General features: G+C 39.3%; 1 protein-coding gene across 1 annotated transcript in view; it reads left to right on the top strand.

Annotated features, from left to right (window-relative positions):
• The window catches only part of NCKAP5 (NCK associated protein 5), a 355,478-nt gene that overhangs the window by 218,532 nt on the left and 117,856 nt on the right, over positions 1-19,090 (top strand). The window contains exon 6 of the mRNA XM_059476435.1: positions 5,656-5,746. Within this exon, the coding sequence (XP_059332418.1) occupies positions 5,656-5,746 (91 nt within the window). The remainder of the gene's footprint in view (positions 1-5,655; positions 5,747-19,090) is intronic.

Genomic DNA, 19,090 nt, shown 5'->3' with positions numbered 1-19,090 from the left:
GTAGAAAGAAAGACATTCCTGCAAGGATGCAGTGAACAGGAACTGCTGGTGATGAGCTTTTTTTTCCCTGTTACATCTTGTAAAGCCACTTTGATATTTTTCCTGTTTAACCTGGTCCATTGCAAAGCTTTGAATGGAGTGGTGAGGGAAGTGAGATGCAGGTAAGCCCAATCCTGAAGTTTAAAATTACTAACAAGTAGGGAAACAGATTTGTCTGGGATCTGAGAGAAGCTCTTTTTTTGGTTGGATAATGAGATTGGAGAGGGAGCTGGGAAGCTTGGACAGAGTTCTATGACAATGCCAGACAGAATGTAGTCTCCAAAGAGACAACCAAAGTCCTGCTGGTGAAAATACCAGCTGGTTTACAGGTGAACAGGAGCTAAAAGAGCTGAGAAACCACACAGGAACCTGTTCCTTTGTCTGTGATCAGGTGGTAGGAAGGGCTGAGACAGCTCAAGGAGCTAAAACCCAGAGCACATCACCAGGAAAGCTCTAACTGAAAAGAGAAGTTGGGAGACATAAATAGGAGAGAGACAGGAAGCTTCATTCTTTCACAGATAAGAGCTGGAAAAAAATATCTTCCTGAGGATTTTAACTACACTGAAGTAACAGGCTGAAGACAGAGAAAGATCTGTTATTGATATTTTTCTCTAAGACTAAAAAATTATCCTGCACCTTGCATGAAATGAGAAAGAAAAAAATGAAACATAAAGCTCAACAGCTGCAGTGGGATTTTGTAGAAACCTTTGGATATATCTCTGTAAAACTAAATCAGAATCAAGCTGAAGGAATTCTTGTGACATACATTTGAAATAACCACCGAGCTTGAGGATGATGAGGAGGGAAGGTGATAGCACCTAGCAAAAGGCAGCTGCCAGCCTGTGGAAATCTGGAAGGAAATAGGTCAGGGGGGGAAGGGGTTGAATCTGTCATCAACCTTCTATTGCTGAACAGCTCTGTGCTGCCTGTCCCTGGGAGGGAGAGCTGAGTGTGGGCCAGGGAAAGTGTTTATTTATGGCAGAGGCACAAAGCAGGATTTCTGACCATGGTATTGCTGTGGGATGGCACAAAGTATGTGCCTGCCTGTGCAAGTGATGGTCCTGAGAAAACTGGTAGGGGATTTAGGAGCTGAATTGCTCAGTAGTGATGCAGCAACATCAACCTGGCCTGGCTGATGCTGTGCTATGGCTCTTGCAGGGAGTGGAGCCAGCAGGGCCAGGCAGGAGAGGGAGGCAGCAGAGCTGTCAGAAACACAGCATTAAAAGCAAGTCTCCAGCAAAAATACCAGAGGCAGCTTCCTCCTGCAGCCTTGGGCACATGAGCATCTGTGCTCTGTGGGCTGCTCCCTGGGCAGGGAATGATGTTTTCTCCGTTCCATAGGTTCCTGTCTTCTCCTTGCCCAGAAACACACTCAGAAAAAAACCCCAACAAAATAAATTACTGTATATTGCAAATGGGTTAATTTCCTGATATTCCCTCAACAGCACAGGACAAATTGCATATTTTAAGTGTAGGAGTGATTTTGGGTCAGGAGGAATAGCAGCAAGAACCTGTGGATCGTAAATTCAAATCCTCAGCTCTTGACATGATGTGTAATTAATTTCATAAATGAATCAATTGTGGCTTGAAACTGTTTGTATTTCTCATCCTGTTACTCCACCTGGCAGGCTGGTTAAGAGTCTCACTTTTTAAATTATTAGAAACATTCTAATTCCAGCCTAGATGTATTTCTAACCATGAAATACAACTTGTTTTTCAATCATCTGCCTTAGGTTGATATAGTTTTCTATCACATTTTACCTTTTTCCCACTGATTCTCTTGTATAAGTCATACCTGGCTGCTTAAACCCTCAGTCTCTTAAGTTTAGCAAGTTGTTTAGTCTCTTCTTGTGGCACACACTGTCATTTCAACAGCTTCAGAGCAATCCCTTTTGTGGAATCCTCTCTGGATAAGCCACTCCTGAACACTTGTGGTTGTAATTGTAAATATCTTCCACATGGAATCTTGACAGTGCTTTCCACAGCATCATTAATATTTTATGTTACTTAAATTCTTATAGTTCAAGAACAGATTCTGGTTTCTGAATGCCTCATTTCTTCTTCTGTTTTGTGCTTTGAGACATTTATCCTTAGATTAGGACTGGTGAGGATCTGTCCCCCACACTAAACTGGTATTTTGTCAGGAAACTTAAGGAGCTTGTGTTGAACATGGTTTTCATTTACTTTCCGCCTAAAACACCCCCCATAGATTTATTAAAAAATAGAAGTTGAAAGGAACACTTGAGTTTTAAGAAAATGACAATTCGAATGAGAGATGTAACAGAAAATTTAATGGCGCAAGATGCTTCAGATGAATAGACAGTAAATAAAATACAAAAGAAAGGGGAAAATAAATGTTCTTAAATAGTGCTTGAAGAATGTAGACTCAGAAGTTATGAGCTTTAGAGGCTGATTTTTCAGATTTTAACAGCTTGCTAGTTACATAAGATACAGAGAATCCTTGGCAAAGCAGTGCAGCAAGAAGGCAGAATACACATGTGGGGATAACTATCCTGAAAATAATCTGGAAGTGCTGGATGTTGGATTGGGTCCAGCTGAGATATTAGAATCAAAACCAAGAGTAGATAACCTTTTGTGGTTACCAGAAGGAGAAAAAATATAGGTCAATGTGTAGAAATAGCCTTTCATAAAGCTCATAATTTTTCTGCTTCACTTCCAAAATTTTCATACCCTTTGGTGGCCTTGTTGAGGGAGCAAAACATGGGATCCCAAGCTGAATTTATAGAGGCTCCATTATTTTTGCATTCTGTAAATAGGATTTGTAGTAAATTGCTGTGGCAAGTGTTGTCACTGAGGAGAGTTTTATAGATCATAAGCTGACAATAGCTTTTCAATTAAGGTGCCATTAATTCATGCATCAAAAACTCTCATTCATAAGAAACAAGTCTTGATTATCCTCCTGTACCATATTTGGTCCTAGAAAAGGACAATTGGGATGTGAGTGAAGAATCAGCAGCTCACAAACTGCAGCAGCACTGGCCATCAGAGCTTTGCAGTGGATTTGACTGCAAGCATAATTCACCTCCCTGTTTTCTCCTAGTTTTTTCTTCTTTTTCAGCTATTCTATGGCTACCCAAAGCTTGTAATATCCTCCCAGGGCTGGTTTGATGGTGATGTGACCACATAGTCTGTAATGTCTGTGATTCAATTTAATAGCTGTCAGCTCTTACAGACTTTTATAGGAGCTGCAAACAGCAAAACCACAGAAGTTTCAATTGCCTTTAACTGAGCTCTTGGTCATGTTGCAAAAATTACCCTATTGCTTAGACATCTAAGTGCTGATGGGAGATGTTTCTGATTGCCACAAGAAGCTGAGTGCTCACCTGCCCCTCTAAAGCTGTTCAACAAGGCAGGCCTGTGGTCTAAAATAGATTATCTGAGTTTGACTGAAGATTAAAGGACCTATTGAATTAGGAATTCATAATTTTCCTGAGCTGGTTTAAGTGATCATAGTAATATGCAACTAGACTTTATTTTCATTAATACTCTTAGTTCTAAATTGAAAAACCGTGATTTAGTGCTGGTTGAATCTATTCTTTCTCCCATTTTTGTTTGTTTATTAATTTGGAAGAATGTTGTGGAGGACTAGCAGTGGAACTGAATTTGCATAGATAAACACAATAATTAAGAATGCTATTACACCATTAATTTAAAAATGAAATGGTGGACATGTTAGGAAATTAAATCTTTCTGTGAGGACTGCACAGGAATTTATGGTGTGAACCAAAATGATTTGTTCTTTCTTGTAAAAGGCATCTGATTAAGGTCAGCCTATGAGCAGAAATGGTTCCAATCTGCAACTGAAAAACTGCACCACTGTCTGCACTAGAGATTAGAGCTGGCTTGATTTTATGCACATTTGGTCAACAGATGGTCAAACTATTCTGTGGGCATTCTGGCAGTGTAGAAGTCTGCACATCAATGACAAAAAAACCTCACAGAAATAAGTAGAATGTCAGTGTTCATCTGGGTAGAATGAGCACCCAGTGTCAGCTTCTTGAAAAGTAGTGTGGTGGGTTGACTTGGAAGGAGAAAACCTGGAATAACATCACATTGTTGCTTAATTAGCCAATGCCATTCATTGTGATAAGATTGAAAGAACAGAAAGACCAAGAGGCTCATATAAAAGATAATGCTGTTGGCCTTTGGCCAGAGCAGTTAGCTAATATTTTCTGTCTCGTTGGATTGTTACCTTAGAAATAAACAAATATAAAAAAGATACCCTGTGAATAATTCTTCTGCTCAATTTCATTTGGAAAGAATACTACACAAAAAAGTCATGTTTCTCTAAACACAGTAGAAATAAACAACAGCAGGCAGTTGCTGGTCTGATATGCCCAGGAATGCTGGCGCCTTCTTCAAGGTCACTGTTTTAATATACAGTGTATCTGGCAGTATGAGCTAAGGTATTTCTCTCTCCTGCCTTTGCATCACCCTTGTGTCTGTGTCACAGCAGTTTTCCCTTCTCCAGCCCCTATTCCATCTGGGCTGTTTTTCCCACTGTCTCAGGGGACTGAGACTGCTTGAAAGGAAAAGAAGAGAAAATCTGAAAGGGAGAGAGAAAAACTGTTGCAACACAGCTGAAGGAGAGGCTGTGCTGGGGTGAGAATCTGTGTGGGGAGTGGGGAGAAGTGTGAGGATCTTTGGCTGGAACTTTCACGATTTTTAGTTGTGAAATCCAGTGGTTTTGTTGTTGTGTCCATCACTGCTCCTCTCATGTTTTGATCCTTTTCCTCCTCTTACCCACAGCTGAAACCAGCCTTACTCCCAGCCCTGCTGTTTGTGATCAGCCTTTTGACATCCAAGCCCATGGGATTTAATTTCTGACCCACCTTGAATGGGGCAGTGTTTCATAGGTGGTTTCCCTTTTTCCCATTGTGGGAAGGACCAGAACTCCTTTTTCTGAGCAGGCTCCATTTAGCAGGGTTGGTGTTATCATCATTTTAACATTCTTGATGAATGTGTGTAGATCAAAGATGGCTTTTGATGGTGCCTATTAACAACTTTTAAAATTGAAGTGCAAACCTGTCTCCTTGATTAGATGGAGCTGGAGTTGATTGCACTGTCCTGAGGTGGTGGTACCAGACTGGAGCTTTTGGCACCTGTTTGAAAGGGCAGAGAGGGTGAAGGTGTTCAGCTGCTGTGCCCCCTTGAACCAAGGCCATGGGCACAGTGTCCCCATAGCCATGGACAGCCTCTCTGAGCTGCACAGACCCCACTGTGGCTCAGAACACAGCTCTGTGAGGGGTTTTTAACCTGGCTGCTCCTAAAAGGCAATAATCTCATCGTGGTGTTGTTTGCACTGTTAACAAGGTGATGTCTTTTGCACACATTTGGTTTTAGTTTAGTGACAGAGCTTGGGTAGGGTTTAAACAATACAACTAATTACTGTGCATATTCAAAAGATAAAAGAGTGCCCTTAATGTGTTATTCATAACATGGAGCATGAGAACATTATGAGGCTAGGATTGTCTTTAAATATTAATTTCGTGGTAGCCATGGATGCATTAGGCTCTTGTAAAGAGCAAAAACACTGAATGCAACTCTTAAATTTTTTCCATGCAGTTGACTTTTATAAATATTTTTATTCTCTAGAATGGAGGAGACAGTGAGAAATCTGCTGCAGAGCCAAGGATCCCCAGGCCAGCATGGAGAAGGAACTGTCAATATCATGAAGGTATATCAGGTATTAGTGACTTATTGCCTGTTTTTTTTATGATAGAAAAGTTCTTGAAAACAAAAATCCCACCACTGAAATAAATATCTGGCACTGTTTCCTCTATTTGTTTATTAGTTATGAATACTTGTAAGTGGTAGCTGGTTCAACCTACATTTTCTCAGGTGTTCTCTCAGCAGAGTTGAATGTTTTTCACTTTTATTGTCCTTGTGTTATCTGCTGTTGCTGCTCCTCATAGTTCACAGAGGACAAAGAAACTAGTTTTGAAGCCTTTATTAAAACACTTAATATTTTAAGTCTTCTGTTCCAGCATCTCTAGTAAACATAGGTGTTTTTGACAACTTGACCTTCAGATTGTGATGGATAATTTTACCACTCATGTTCTTATTGGGTGTGGGGATCCCTATCAAGCTTCCCAGTTTCATATCCCTGCTAGTGGCAGGTGCATTTTATCACCCTCACTGGGGGTAGAGAGAGTGTCTCAGGGCACAGTTTAGGAGAGAAAGATTTCAGAGGTTTTTCAGAGGGAACCAGGTCTCTTTATAAGGCAAAAGAATTTTACATTTCCCTAAAAGACTGTTGCATTCAACCTAAGATGGTGGAAAACCTTTTAATTTAAGAGTCTGGAAACAGGAGTGAGATACATCTCAGTTAATCAAATATCAGGCACATGAATTCTTAAAAATATCACTTCTCCTTAATGAAGTCAGTCCTGTGCTGTATCTTTTTAAACAGAATAAGCATTCTTATAAAATACTGAAATAATAAATTAAAGTTTATACCAGGTAGTGATCCATCAGATAAAACACTTTTCAAAATTTTGAGTTATATTAGTTCATTCTTACAGCTGATGGATCAAAAATACAGCAGTATAGCTAAACAAAAATGTATATTAAAGAGTATTTATCACTGTAATTACATTTTCATTTTAAGCTTGGGTTGAAGAGAAAAGAACCTTTTAGTTTAACCTTCAATATAATCAAATTTTCTTGTTAAAATGATAGCCTGTAAAATTTAATTTCAGGACAAATTAAATTTTTTTGTTGAGGTTATAATAGAACATAGTTCTTTTAGAAACTGTTGACAAAGGCGTCTCTATTTTATGCACTATCTTTTTGGGGTGTAAAATTGAAACTCAGTTCTCTTCTCTTATTTCTTTATGGGTTTAAATCCATACATCCTGCTCACTCCTGTCACCACACAGGGCTTGTTCTAAAGTGGGCTTGATGTCAAGATGATGTCAGTTTCTCTTCAAGGTGGATTACTTGTCTGCCCCTGTCTATTCATAACAGACATCTGGGATGATTTTATTATCTGCTTTTCTCTGTGCTGTCTTACTGTGGAAACCCCAGTAAGGTGGTACCACAATTAGGCTTCAGCTTCTTTGGGTTTTGTTTTTGAACTCTCAAGAAAAAAAAAGAAAAAAAATACTGCAGTTGTGTTACATCGAACTAAGAGTTTGGGGTTTCTTAATTTTTCTTTTGGGCAAAAAAATGGAAAAAAATTAGCTATGTGGTCTTTGAAATTGGAGATTTTGTGTGCTGCTTTCCTAGAGGGGAGATAAGCCAGTCATTCCAATTTTGGTGCTTGTATATTTCTGTGTAGTTTTTTTCACTATCTTTATTTAGTTCTTAATTTTTTGTAAAAAACAAAAAAAAAGTTTTGAGTATGATCTTGAGTTTTCTTCTCCTTCTGGGCCACACTGATATAGATATTCATTGTCCCCAGACAGGCAGGAGAGAGGACACTGTGGTATGCTTTGTGTAAAATCATCTGAGTTTATTTTCTGATCAGCAAAAGAACAAGGCAGTTGTGCCCAGATGCAAGAACAGTTCTTCATTTTCCTTCAGCTCTAGCAAATGGACACCTTCTGTTCCTTTCTTTCAGGACTCAAGATTTTGTTTGAATTTGATGGGTGGTACTCTGGGCAAATTCTTCAAACTGCAGCTTTGCTTTGTTTCAGAGTGAAGCTGTTCCTGTTCCAGGGCCTTAAAACACCCATATTCCTGTGTCTCTGGGATTATTTTAGTGCCTAACAGTTTCCTTCCCTTCCTGTCCGCTTCTTGTTCCTGGGAACATTTTCAGTCATGATACCTCTCAGCTTGTTTTTTAGCCATTTTCATTCTTTGAATATTGCCAGTATGCAATCTTCTTTGCTTAGGAATTTCCTCTCCTAGTCCATGACTCAGAAGCAATGGGTTTTCCTCTCCTGGAGGAATAGCTAGGCTGCTGCATCATACACCAGTCTGTGGCTGGTAAAACAGGTCAGAAACACTGAACATTTTTGTTGTGTTGTGAACATTGTGGGGGTTGTTTTTTCTGGATGTCTTTTTGAGGTATCCATCCTCAGATCCCTTTTGTTCACTTTTATGAAAAATGTGAACAAGTGGCTTTTTTTTTCAAGGAATTTCAAGGAATGGCTGCATTGCCATGGCCTGGGATGTGGGTCAGAGATGGGGTCACTGGGTGTGGATTTGTTACAGTCACACAGTGAAAGCTGGGCAGTGACCACGGGTCACAGACTCACCTCATACCTGAAAGGCTCCTCAAAACAGGCACTTGGCAAAGAATCTCTGCCCTGAAATGTTTACAAAGCATTTTAACATTGAAAAATATATTAATGAAGCTTTCTGTGAATTGTTAATATGTTACTGAAGCCAGCTGTGTGGAAATTATGGACACACGTACCATTTAAACAGATGATGGATCTTAAATCAGTGCTGTGTCCAAATTCAGCAAGACACATCAATATTGCAACAAAGACATTTCATTTGTATTCCTCCAAATGGACTCAGGCAGTTTTTTGAGCATAATTCACAAATAGGAATAGAACCTGAAATGTAAAACCCAGGTAATGTTCCTTAAAAACACCAAATGTAAAACCCAGGTAATGTTCCTTAAAAGCACTGATGTATTCAGGTTTTTTGGGAACACGAGAACTGTATTATCAACCTGTATTTGTGAAGGAAGTTTAAATGAAATTTTTATCTTATATTCATATGCATACAGAAACCTTATTGAATGTATAACTACTAACATTTTTCTGAAAGCCATCCTCTGCAATCATTTACCTTATGGAACATTTCCTGAACCTCACATTTTCTCTGTGATTACTGTGATATTGTCAAAACTGTATGATCAGTTGGTTCAGTAGAGTAAGGGATTTTAGTGCAGATTCAAAACTCTGTGTTTCATAACAAATGGGGATAAATCAGGTGATTTCCAGTGTGACTTACCAACATATGTCCCATATTCTTTGACACAGTGGTGACTTAGTGAAGTTTGTTGAAGTAAATATGTGAATATCATAAAAGGTAACTGCACAATAAATGCTTTTGATCTGTTAAACATTGTCTATATAGTTTTTAAACAAATATAATTATTGTTTTGAGATGCATGAAATTGAGTTATTATTATAATACCAGTACAACTGACTCCAGAATAAATATTCTTGCTAATGAACTTTAAATGTTGCATAGTGATAATGTTAGAAAAATAACAATAAGAAGGTGAAGCCTAAAGCATGCAGTGTTACTGCAACATTTTGTTAGGTCTTGCCAGTTTTCTTACTTAAAGCAAAATTTTCTAACTCTTTCCATAGAGCTAGATGCCCTATGGGATTTTAATTTGCTGGACTTACAGATGAGTTATGTGATTTGTTTTGGGTAAATGAATTAAGAAGCAGGATTGCAAATAAAATTCTCCTTTGTTATAAAAGGAAAAATTATAATGAACGCTTGCATAAATGTAGACAAGAATGCATGTTATTTGAACAGCCTTAACCATCATATTTCTTACTTTATATTTTATTTGACTAAAAGGCTCTACTATGCATTAGCTCTATGGTGTTTCCAAGAGACATTGACCACCTAAAAATAAGATCATGAAAGGCCAAACCAAGAGCTCATGTACTCCCCAGAAATAACTGTGTGCAGTTCTTGAACCCCAGACTTTAAACCAATCACCCCACAGACTTTCCTCCCTGAGTTTGCCCTTGAGATTTGGATATCAAAAATCTTTCCTGTTTGATCACAATGCTGGATACTCTAAGTAGAGTCTTACCTGATTACAGATCACTCAAAGACCTGGAGTTCTTAACTCATTTTGACTTTATGTCAATCTCCAGTGAATGAAATAGATGACGAAGAGAATTTGTTATAAGTTCACAATTTAATATCATTCTAAAATTGTCCATGTGAGCACTAAAGCTCAGGACAGACCTGGTACAGTCACATTGAGGAGGTAAAAACATTCACAAGTGATACAGGCACACTTCAGGTGGCATTGTTGGCCACCACCAACCCCATTTTTTGTCTGCATGCTTTTGTGTTACTCAAGTGTGGAGCAGTTGTTGTGGCTGTCACTTCTAATTTGCCCAGCCGTTGGTGTCAAGAGCTCTTTCACTAGAGGAAAAACTGTAACCATTGGCAATATAATTTTATCTTAACACAAAATTATATAAGATTATTGTTCAGGCCATTGATATGTAACATTTTACAGATAGGGGCATGACCATGAATTGAAAAAAAGGCACTACTTGAATTCCCTAGCTGAAATCCATGTAGGATTTTTAATGCTACCTTCTATTGCAGGAAGAGGATGTATATCCTTAAACATCTGTCTCTGGAGTGGAAGTGCCCTCAGGGGACTGCATGGGCCAAGCCTCCTAATCTTCTAGGGAGTACATTACTAGGCAAATATTGGCAGATTTGTGTCTCACAGAGAAGGGCACAGCGGAGCCATCCTCACTCTTGGGAACTCCACTGGAAATCCTGGGATGTCAAGGACACAAGCATTTGCTGTTGGACTGCTTTTCCATACAGAGAAATCCAGGGCTAGCTCAGTAACAATGTAATTCCTTGTGGCTTTTTATAGATTTGCACCACTATGCAAAGATTTTGGTAAATATTTAACCAAAATGAAGTTGGATTCTCTACCCCCAAAAGAGGGTGATTGTGCTCCTGAGGCACTGTTCAAAATTTCAGTTTTGTTGCAAAGAGTTTTCCCTTTTTCGTTGTTTGTGATAACGAAGCACAGCGATGGAGTTGTGTTTAACACAGCAAAGCCTCATAAGTGAAATGTGCCATTTGTGTGCATGTTTTTCAGAAAACAGGTTATTCTTTCCTTCCCAGAATCATGGAGTCACAACATTTTTTGTGTTGGAAGAGACCTTAAAGATCATCTCATCCCACCCCCTGCCATAGGAAGGGAAACTTTTCACTAGACAGGTTGTTCCAATGCCCATCAAACTGACCTTGGCTACATCTCAAAACAAAGAACTACCAAATTAAAGAGAAAGGAAACAAGGATGTTCTGTACTGACACAAGAGTTATCCACATGTTTGATTACATCCAGTCACCCACAGCTTCTGCCTGACTCTGACCATCTTTCTTGCTATTCTTGCTATTCTGTTGAGAATGCAATGCCAATCCTTGAAGTACCAAGTTTGGTGAAGGAAAGATGAAGTCTCCAGATACAGATCTACATTTTCACAGTGTGCAGGTGCCATTATGCTACCACTTTAATCCATCACACATCCTCTAGATATCTGCAGTATGAAAAGGCCAAGATTGACTGATTTGGTTGTACTATATTATATTATACTGACTATAATTCTAGTTTACATTTTCCTCTTATATACTGTATTTCTTCTATCTTTTGCTGTATCTTACTTCTGTTTCTGACTTTGGGAATGAATCCACAAAAGTCACCCATTGCCTGAACATGAATGTTTCACTTTCCCCAAATGAATGAATTTATACATGGTCAAATGGATTGCTCTCTCCCTAGTTCCCCATCTCCATAAATGATACTGTTCACTCTGCATTTTGACATTATTTCCTTGATATTTTCCAACCAGCAGAAAGCAGCACTAGTTAGTTAATTTTAAAAAGCTGGGGAAAAAATATAAAATTTTGCTTAGTTGAAAAAAATCCAAAATTTTGCTTTTTTTCTAAGGCAAAAAAAGGGTGATTCTGCTGAATTGATAATCATTCTGTCTTTGAAAATTATTTTAACAAAAGCACTCTCTTAGTAGCACACCAGTAAATTTATTTTGGAAAGAAAGTGCTCTCTTGATCAGGAAAAGTTAAGATAGTTAATCTGAATTCTAATAATGTGCTTGAAAAGTTGAAGTTTTGATCTAATCTGGAATGATTGTTCCTACATCTTATTTTTGCATGAAGATGAATTCAAATTTTTTTTCAGAAGTTTTTCTTACACTGCTGGGAGACATGAAACTGTTCCCTGGCACTTACAAAAAAATTACCTGGTAATGGAATAATATACCAGGTGTTTTCTTCCTAATCCCACAGGTAACTTCGTAGGTCAGCTTCTGCAATTGTGCTTATGGTGAGAACCAGTCAGCTAATACACTGATCTCATTCCAGAATACTATGGAAGGAAAATTGGCTTATTTCTAGCAACTTAAATCCAGAGGAATTTTTTTTTGCCTCAATTGCTGTTACATAAAATTTACTGAATTTGAATTTCAGAATAGTTTGGCTTATTTCTAGTTCAAAGGAAGGTATTTTAATACTATAGCTTTAGTCAAGCGTAGTTACTGTAATACCTACACACCCCTTCACAAAAGATTAAATGCTACATACAGCTTTCCTGGAAGGAAAGATTATTACTTTAAGTATGATAGTATAATGAACCAATTTCTAAGGGAATATCTGTGTAAAAAATCACACTGAATATTATTCTCCTATTACCTTATCTAGATATATGACGAAGGAGCAGCTGCTTAGAAAGGTTCTTTTTTTTTTTTTTCCTGCCGGTAACTTTGCTAATGAGTGTGACTGAAGGTTTCCATTTTGAGATGGAAAAATCACTGCCCTGCCCCTGCTGAGCCTGACACCTGGCCTGGGGTTTCAGTCCTGGTTCCTGCTCTGCAGTGCCAGAGGTGGCTGTTGGTGATGGGAATTCCATTCTCTAGGGACAGGAGCTGGCATTGGGGCCTGGGGACAAGAAATCCCATCTCCTCCTGCTGATCTGAGGAGCTCACTCCATCCTCAAGTGCACTCTGAAGGTTTTCTGCTCTTTTCCAATCTGAACTTTTTCAAAAGAAATATGTTTGTGATGCATGGAGCGGCCAATAAAAGCATCATTGGGAAATTTATTAATGCTGCTGCAGAGCTGTTCAGCAGGGATGATAGCTGGTACTGGTGGGGAGTGTTCTGAGTGGAGAATAATGTGGAGAACATTTAGATTGATACAGGGGTGGAGGGAGGCACATATCAGAAACATAAAGTATGAACTTGCTCCCCTTATCCATCACTAGTGTTTAATCTAGGGAACGCTGCTGCTCGCTCTGCTTACTTTGGAAGTGAAATCCAGAGATGAAAAAGAAGAATCTAATATGTTTTTCTGACAAGGGTAATGTTAAATCATGAACAATTTGGGATGTTTCTGTAAACTTTTGTGATGTGTTGCATTCCTTTGTTTACCTTCAATTTTGGTCAGCTTGTTCTGAACAAAAGCTGTTAGCTAAACAAAAATATATTATTATTACACTTACTGATGTGCTGTCTAAAGCAAAGCTATATTTTAGTTTCTCCTTCCACTGGGAGAAAAGAAAGCAAGAGAAAACAGCTGAATATATAGATAAAAGCAAGGAAGGTAAAGCAGAAGTCATATTTGTAGCCTTATACTCAAAGATAATTCCAATTGCATATAATTTTAGTTGCATCCATTTTTTTTTCATATTGTATTTTGTTTGCTCATTGATGATTTGGTTTGTGTTTTTTTCAGGCCTGGGTTATTGTGTTTAATTGAATTCCCATTAAGAAATAAAGAATTTTTTTAAAGTTGCATATTTTAAAAATGTATTCATACCACAGGGATATCTCTGATTACTCCTATACTGAGAGTCCTGCAGGACACACTTACTTCACCTTAGAGTTAGCATATGTCTTTTACACATCTCAGGTTTTGTTAAATGAAATTGGTTATAAAGCATATCAGAAGATACTGTGAATTTTCAAAGGGTATATTTAGGAAAAAGAGGCCGTGTTGAGGGAGAAAGAGGAGCAAGGTGACACTGGAAAGCAAATTTAAACTTGTTGGAATGTTAAGTCTGTAGTGCTTGGAGCAATTTCTGCCTTTTTTCAGTTTGTGCAGTAAGACTGAGCTATTTGTGCATAGCTTGAGGCTGCTATTTTAATGAAAGTACAAATAAACCCTCATCTACAGCTTTTATCTTCATCAACAGTCTAGAAATTCTTATTTTATGGTGCTCACAGTGAATGGTGTTGAGCACTAGGAGGTCTGCACTGGAAACAGTGCTGAAAAGACATCATCTGAGAATGCATCAAGTCTGTGGAATGGTCTGGCAAGGAAAAGCATTCACAATTTATAAATACACTGTTGTGGTTTGACTGCAGCTGGCAACCAAGCCCTACAGCCCAGAAAAAAAAATTCAAAACCCCAGAAGGAAAAAAAAAAACCCAAAAAACCCAAAACCCCCAAACCCCAGAAGAAAATCAGGAGGGTAAAAGTGAGACAGCTCTAACTATCTGCATGAAAAATCATTGTGTGTATTGCCTTACAGCACTTTTATGACAGTCGCGCTTTACAGCACTTTTATGACACTTGTGCTTTACAGCAGTTTTATGACAGTCGCGCTTCACGGCACCGCCCCTTTTACGACAGTTATGCTTCACGACAGTTTTACAACAGTTGCGCTTTACGGCACCAGCAGCTTTACGACAGTCGCGCTTTACGGCACTTTTACGACACTCGCGCGTCACTGCACTTTTTACGACATTCGCGCTTTGTGGCCGGTTTATGACAGTCGCGCTTTACGGCACGGCACTTTTACAACACTCACGCTTTTACGACACTTTTACGACAGTTGCGCTTTATGGCACCGGCACTTTTACGGCACTCGCGCTTTACGGCACTTCTACGACACTCGCGCATTATGGCACTTTTTATGACACTCGTGCTTTATGGCACTTTTTATGACAGTCATGCTTTACGGCAGTTTTGCGACAGTCGCGCTTTACAGCACCGCCCCTTTTACGACAGTCGCGTTTACGGCATCGCCCATTTTACAACAGTCGCGTTTACGGCATCGCCCATTTTACGACAGTCGCGCTTTTACGGCACTTTTACAACAGTCGCGCTTTACGGCACTTCTACGACACTCGCGCATTATGGCACTTTTTACGACACTCGTGCTTTATGGCACTTTTTACGACAGTCATGCTTTACGGCAGTTTTGCGACAGTCGCGCTTTACAGCACTGCCCCTTTTACGACAGTCGCGTTTACGGCATCGCCCATTTTACGACAGTCGCGTTTACGGCATCGCCCATTTTACGACAGTCGCGCTTTTACGGCACTTTTACGACAGTCGCGCTTTACGGCAAGCCTCCCCGGCCTTCACACATCAGCCTCGTCTTCCACAGATCTCCCAACTACCCTCAAAGCCCTCCTCTGGCTCCTGTGCCACCCCTGCTACTCACTTCAATCGTCTTTCCCCACACATGGGCCTGATTCACTCCTTTCCTTCCTGTCCCAGAAAATGGTAATTTTTGCTTGATCTCTAGTGGCCTTGGGAGCACACCTGTGCCAGGGTGTAAAGAGTCCTCTGAACTATGCTCATGTATTGAAATCCCAAGCACACTGAATCCAAGCCAGCAGAAAAAGGAAACACTCTTCAAAATCTATGTTGAGCAGCATATGCCCAGGTTATCTGTGTTGAGTTTCCTTTTAAAATTTTAAAATAGATAATCACTTTCATTCATCCTCAACAGTCATCAGTATCATCTCAGATAAGCAAAATGGGAAGGATGCTAATTAACATAATACATGCAGTTGAGCCTTTGTTTGCCAAGAGACATGAATTACCTTATCTAGCTAGCAGAAGAAGGAACAGCTTCTTAGAAATGTTCTTTTTTTTCCTGTTCATAACTTTGCTAATCAATTTAACTGAAGCTTTTAATTTTGAGAAGGACCGAGGAAAAAAGGAGCTCCTGGACACTGCTCTGCCACTGCTCATGGGTTGAGAAAATAATAGTTTAGTAATGGAAATGTTAAAACAACAACAACAAATTGTAATGGAAAGGGAGATAGCAGAGGGAAATAAACCCCAAGAAAGAGAAGTGATGCAAATGTAAGCAGCTGCTCGCTCCCTGGTGTCCAGCAGCCCCTGGGCAGTGTACCCCTGCCCTGTATGGCTGAGCAGGATGCTCCATATGCTCTGGCACATCCCTTGGGTCACCTGGGCTCAGCTGTCCCTGCTGTGTCCCCTCCCAGCTCCCTGTCCCCCCCAGCCTCTCGCTGATGGGGTGAGGAGCACAAAAGCTCCTGGGGCCGTGTAATGTAGGCACTGCTCAGCAGGAATGGAATATCTTGGTGTTGTCAACACTGTTTGCAGCACAAATCCAAAGCACATAGCAGCTACTGTGAGAAAACAGAGCTGTAGCCCAGCCAAAAGCGGTGCAAACACAAACAATTCCGTGTGTGGATTGTAAATTGCAGTTTGGGTTTGGAGGGAGATCTGCCTTGATTGTAGAAAGTGTTAGAGTGTGTGGTGTAGTGTACTCAGATCACCACACTCACTAAAATCTAAGATAACTGCCCAGTAAATATCTTATTTACAAGGTCCTGTGGAAGCTCTGGGCACACCACAGAAAGCACCAAAGTGTTTTGAGGTGTTATCAGCATAGTTTGGGTTCCACATAGACTGGATTCTTGGATGCCTATTACCACTGCCTCTCTATAAGAATAATTAATATCTACATTGTGAATATTTTTGGTTTTTTTCCTCAATTAAGTGGTTTTCTGCAATCATAAACACTATTTAATTATATATCTTACATACATTTTATTCTTGGTTGATTAATGTGTGATTAAAGTGTGGTTTTAGAAAATTGCAGGCATGACTATCAGAAGAATTTGAATTTGCTACCATTGTAAAGCCTTTGTCTCTAATAAATTTCAGAGTTGAAGAATTAAAAGGAATTCAGAAAAGAAGATCCCACTCAGGCATCACAATCTGACACACACAAAATTGAAATAGAGATCTTTTGTGTCTGAGGGATCCTTACTGAACTGCATCTGAAAAACTTCACTTCTCTAAAGAACCTGTGCTTAGCACATGAAAATGATCTTTAGCTTCTACAAGCAAAGATGTCATTTCTAATTATTGCTTATCACTTTCCAGACAAGCAGTTCATGTCATCCAATACTCTCTGGGAAAATCAGCATTTCAAAAATGTTGATCTTTTTTAATTCAAGTTTGGTTCAATAAGATTTTGTCATGTGTGCTTGTTTATAATCAGTGCTCTAGATTCCAGATCCAGTTATATCAGTATTAGATTATGCTATCTTGTAATATTATAGCCACTTGTCCAGTGCCTAATCATAGTTTTCACCATAAAAAAGAAATTCTAGAATAATCTTTGCCAGCTACTTTTTTTTTTCTTTGTGTCTTCTGATGTTTACTCTTCTTGGTTTGAAATTTTATAGCTGCAAATTGAAATATTTTTACATGAGGTCTCTTTTATTTTCCTCCTTTTCCGTGTGTGCATTTGTGTAGTATTATTCCTAGAAAGCATCTTAGAAAGGGCTGATGGTACTACCAAAAAAACTTCTAAAGTAACATAATTTCTGAAATAATAGTTAAGAAATAGCTAACTAAATATCCCTTCAATACTTCTCTTCCTTGAAAAGGTGACAGTTCTCAGAGGAAAGACATCCCAATGAGTAATTGTTAGGGTTAGCAGCCTTTTGCTTTTCTTGGGATGAAGAAAGAGGTAATTTCTGAAACAGGCACTTTGTTCTCTTATCTTCTGAAAGCTTCTCTATGATCTTTTCCATCACTGCAGTTACTCCCTGTTTATCAACAGTGAAAACACTTTCTTGTTCAATATTCTGAAAGGTAGATGGAAGAGAGAAGAGAGAAAATTGGCTTTACATTCCACAGTTTCCAGTAAATTATCATTTGCCATTTCAGGTGGATTTCCTACTGTCTTAATTTATTGTTCTTACTTTATTTATTAGTGGAAAGAGGGAATATTATACTGCTCTCTCCTAGTTCAGCTAACTGAAATCCAGCTTTCTGATAAGTCTCAGTCAGGCCACTGCATTGTCCAGCCTCATAGATCAATGTCTTTAGTGATTTATATCTTTCCATTGATCCTGGATCATGGTTGCCATTCCTGGGCTGCAGGGACTGTTTCCATCCCTTGTTTTCCATGGGGCCCATGGTGTTTCATCAAAGGGTTCATCATCGCTGGACTGCTTGTTTGATTTATGGGGCAAACTGAAAACTTAGGAATAATGGTCAGGGCAGGATGTAATTCATGATTTGCAAAATGCTGTTGGTTTCAGAAGAGCAGTGGCAGTTTAAACCAGCCTGAGAAGCTTACACAATGTGGGACTCCATTGTAAGTTTCTCATTAATTTCTGTGGGAAAGGGTCTACAGTGAGCAGCATAATCCTAGTTTCTGTAAGATTTGAATTTTTAATATTTTTATTTTCTCTTTGTTGACACAGAGCATTAGAGACATAGATGAGCCTTTACTGCAGAATTCTCATCAGGCTTTTGTGTTTGCATCCTCTCATGATACAAGCATGTATCTTAAACTCATTGGTCTGGGGAGACCCAGAGTGGAATTAAAGTTTTTTCTTCCTCTCTTTTTTTTTTCTTTTTTTTTTTTTTTTTTTTTTAAGCTGTTTTACTTCCAGAACACCATTTCCAACTGTTACCTTTTCCCAGAAATTAAACTGCACTGATCAGCAGGACAGCACTTACTCTGCCTTTGCTGGGCTTTGCACCTGGGGAGGATTTTGTTATTCACTTTGAACACAGCCTGCCTGTGACGGTGCAGTATGTGAGGCATGAGCAGGGACTGCTCAGGAGTGGCAAAATATGCTCTTTATTTGAGAAAACACCAGAAGTGTAGGAATTCAGGGAAAAAAAGGAGTAAGCTGCTTTACACCATTGTTTGCTGCCTTCAGCATGCTCACTCCAGAGCCCTCTGTAGGATTTGTCCAGCATCCCCCAGGAGATGCACATTTCCTCCCCCAGCACTCAGCTCCTTTGATACTAACAGATTTTGCACACCCAAGAGGTTTCTGTCATTCCAAAAGCCTTTGTCACTTTAGGGATTTGACTTTTAGCACAAAGGGTGCTTTCCAAATCCCTGCTTGCTTTCTGGAGTGTGGATTTTCCACTCAGCCCTCACTGGACATCACCCAGGTGGAACTGGTGAATGTGATGGGGCAGTCCCTCAGCACATGGCATGTCTAAGCACAGTTTCTAAGGCTGGAAGATTTTCCTCTGTTCTGCACCTTTTCCATGGCTGGAATGCTGGAACTCATTTATTATTGCTTAGT

The sequence above is a fragment of the Ammospiza nelsoni genome, chromosome 7, assembly GCF_027579445.1.
Source record: "Ammospiza nelsoni isolate bAmmNel1 chromosome 7, bAmmNel1.pri, whole genome shotgun sequence".
Lineage (NCBI taxonomy): Eukaryota > Metazoa > Chordata > Aves > Passeriformes > Passerellidae > Ammospiza > Ammospiza nelsoni.
This window is presented reverse-complemented; position numbering and strand designations above follow the sequence as displayed.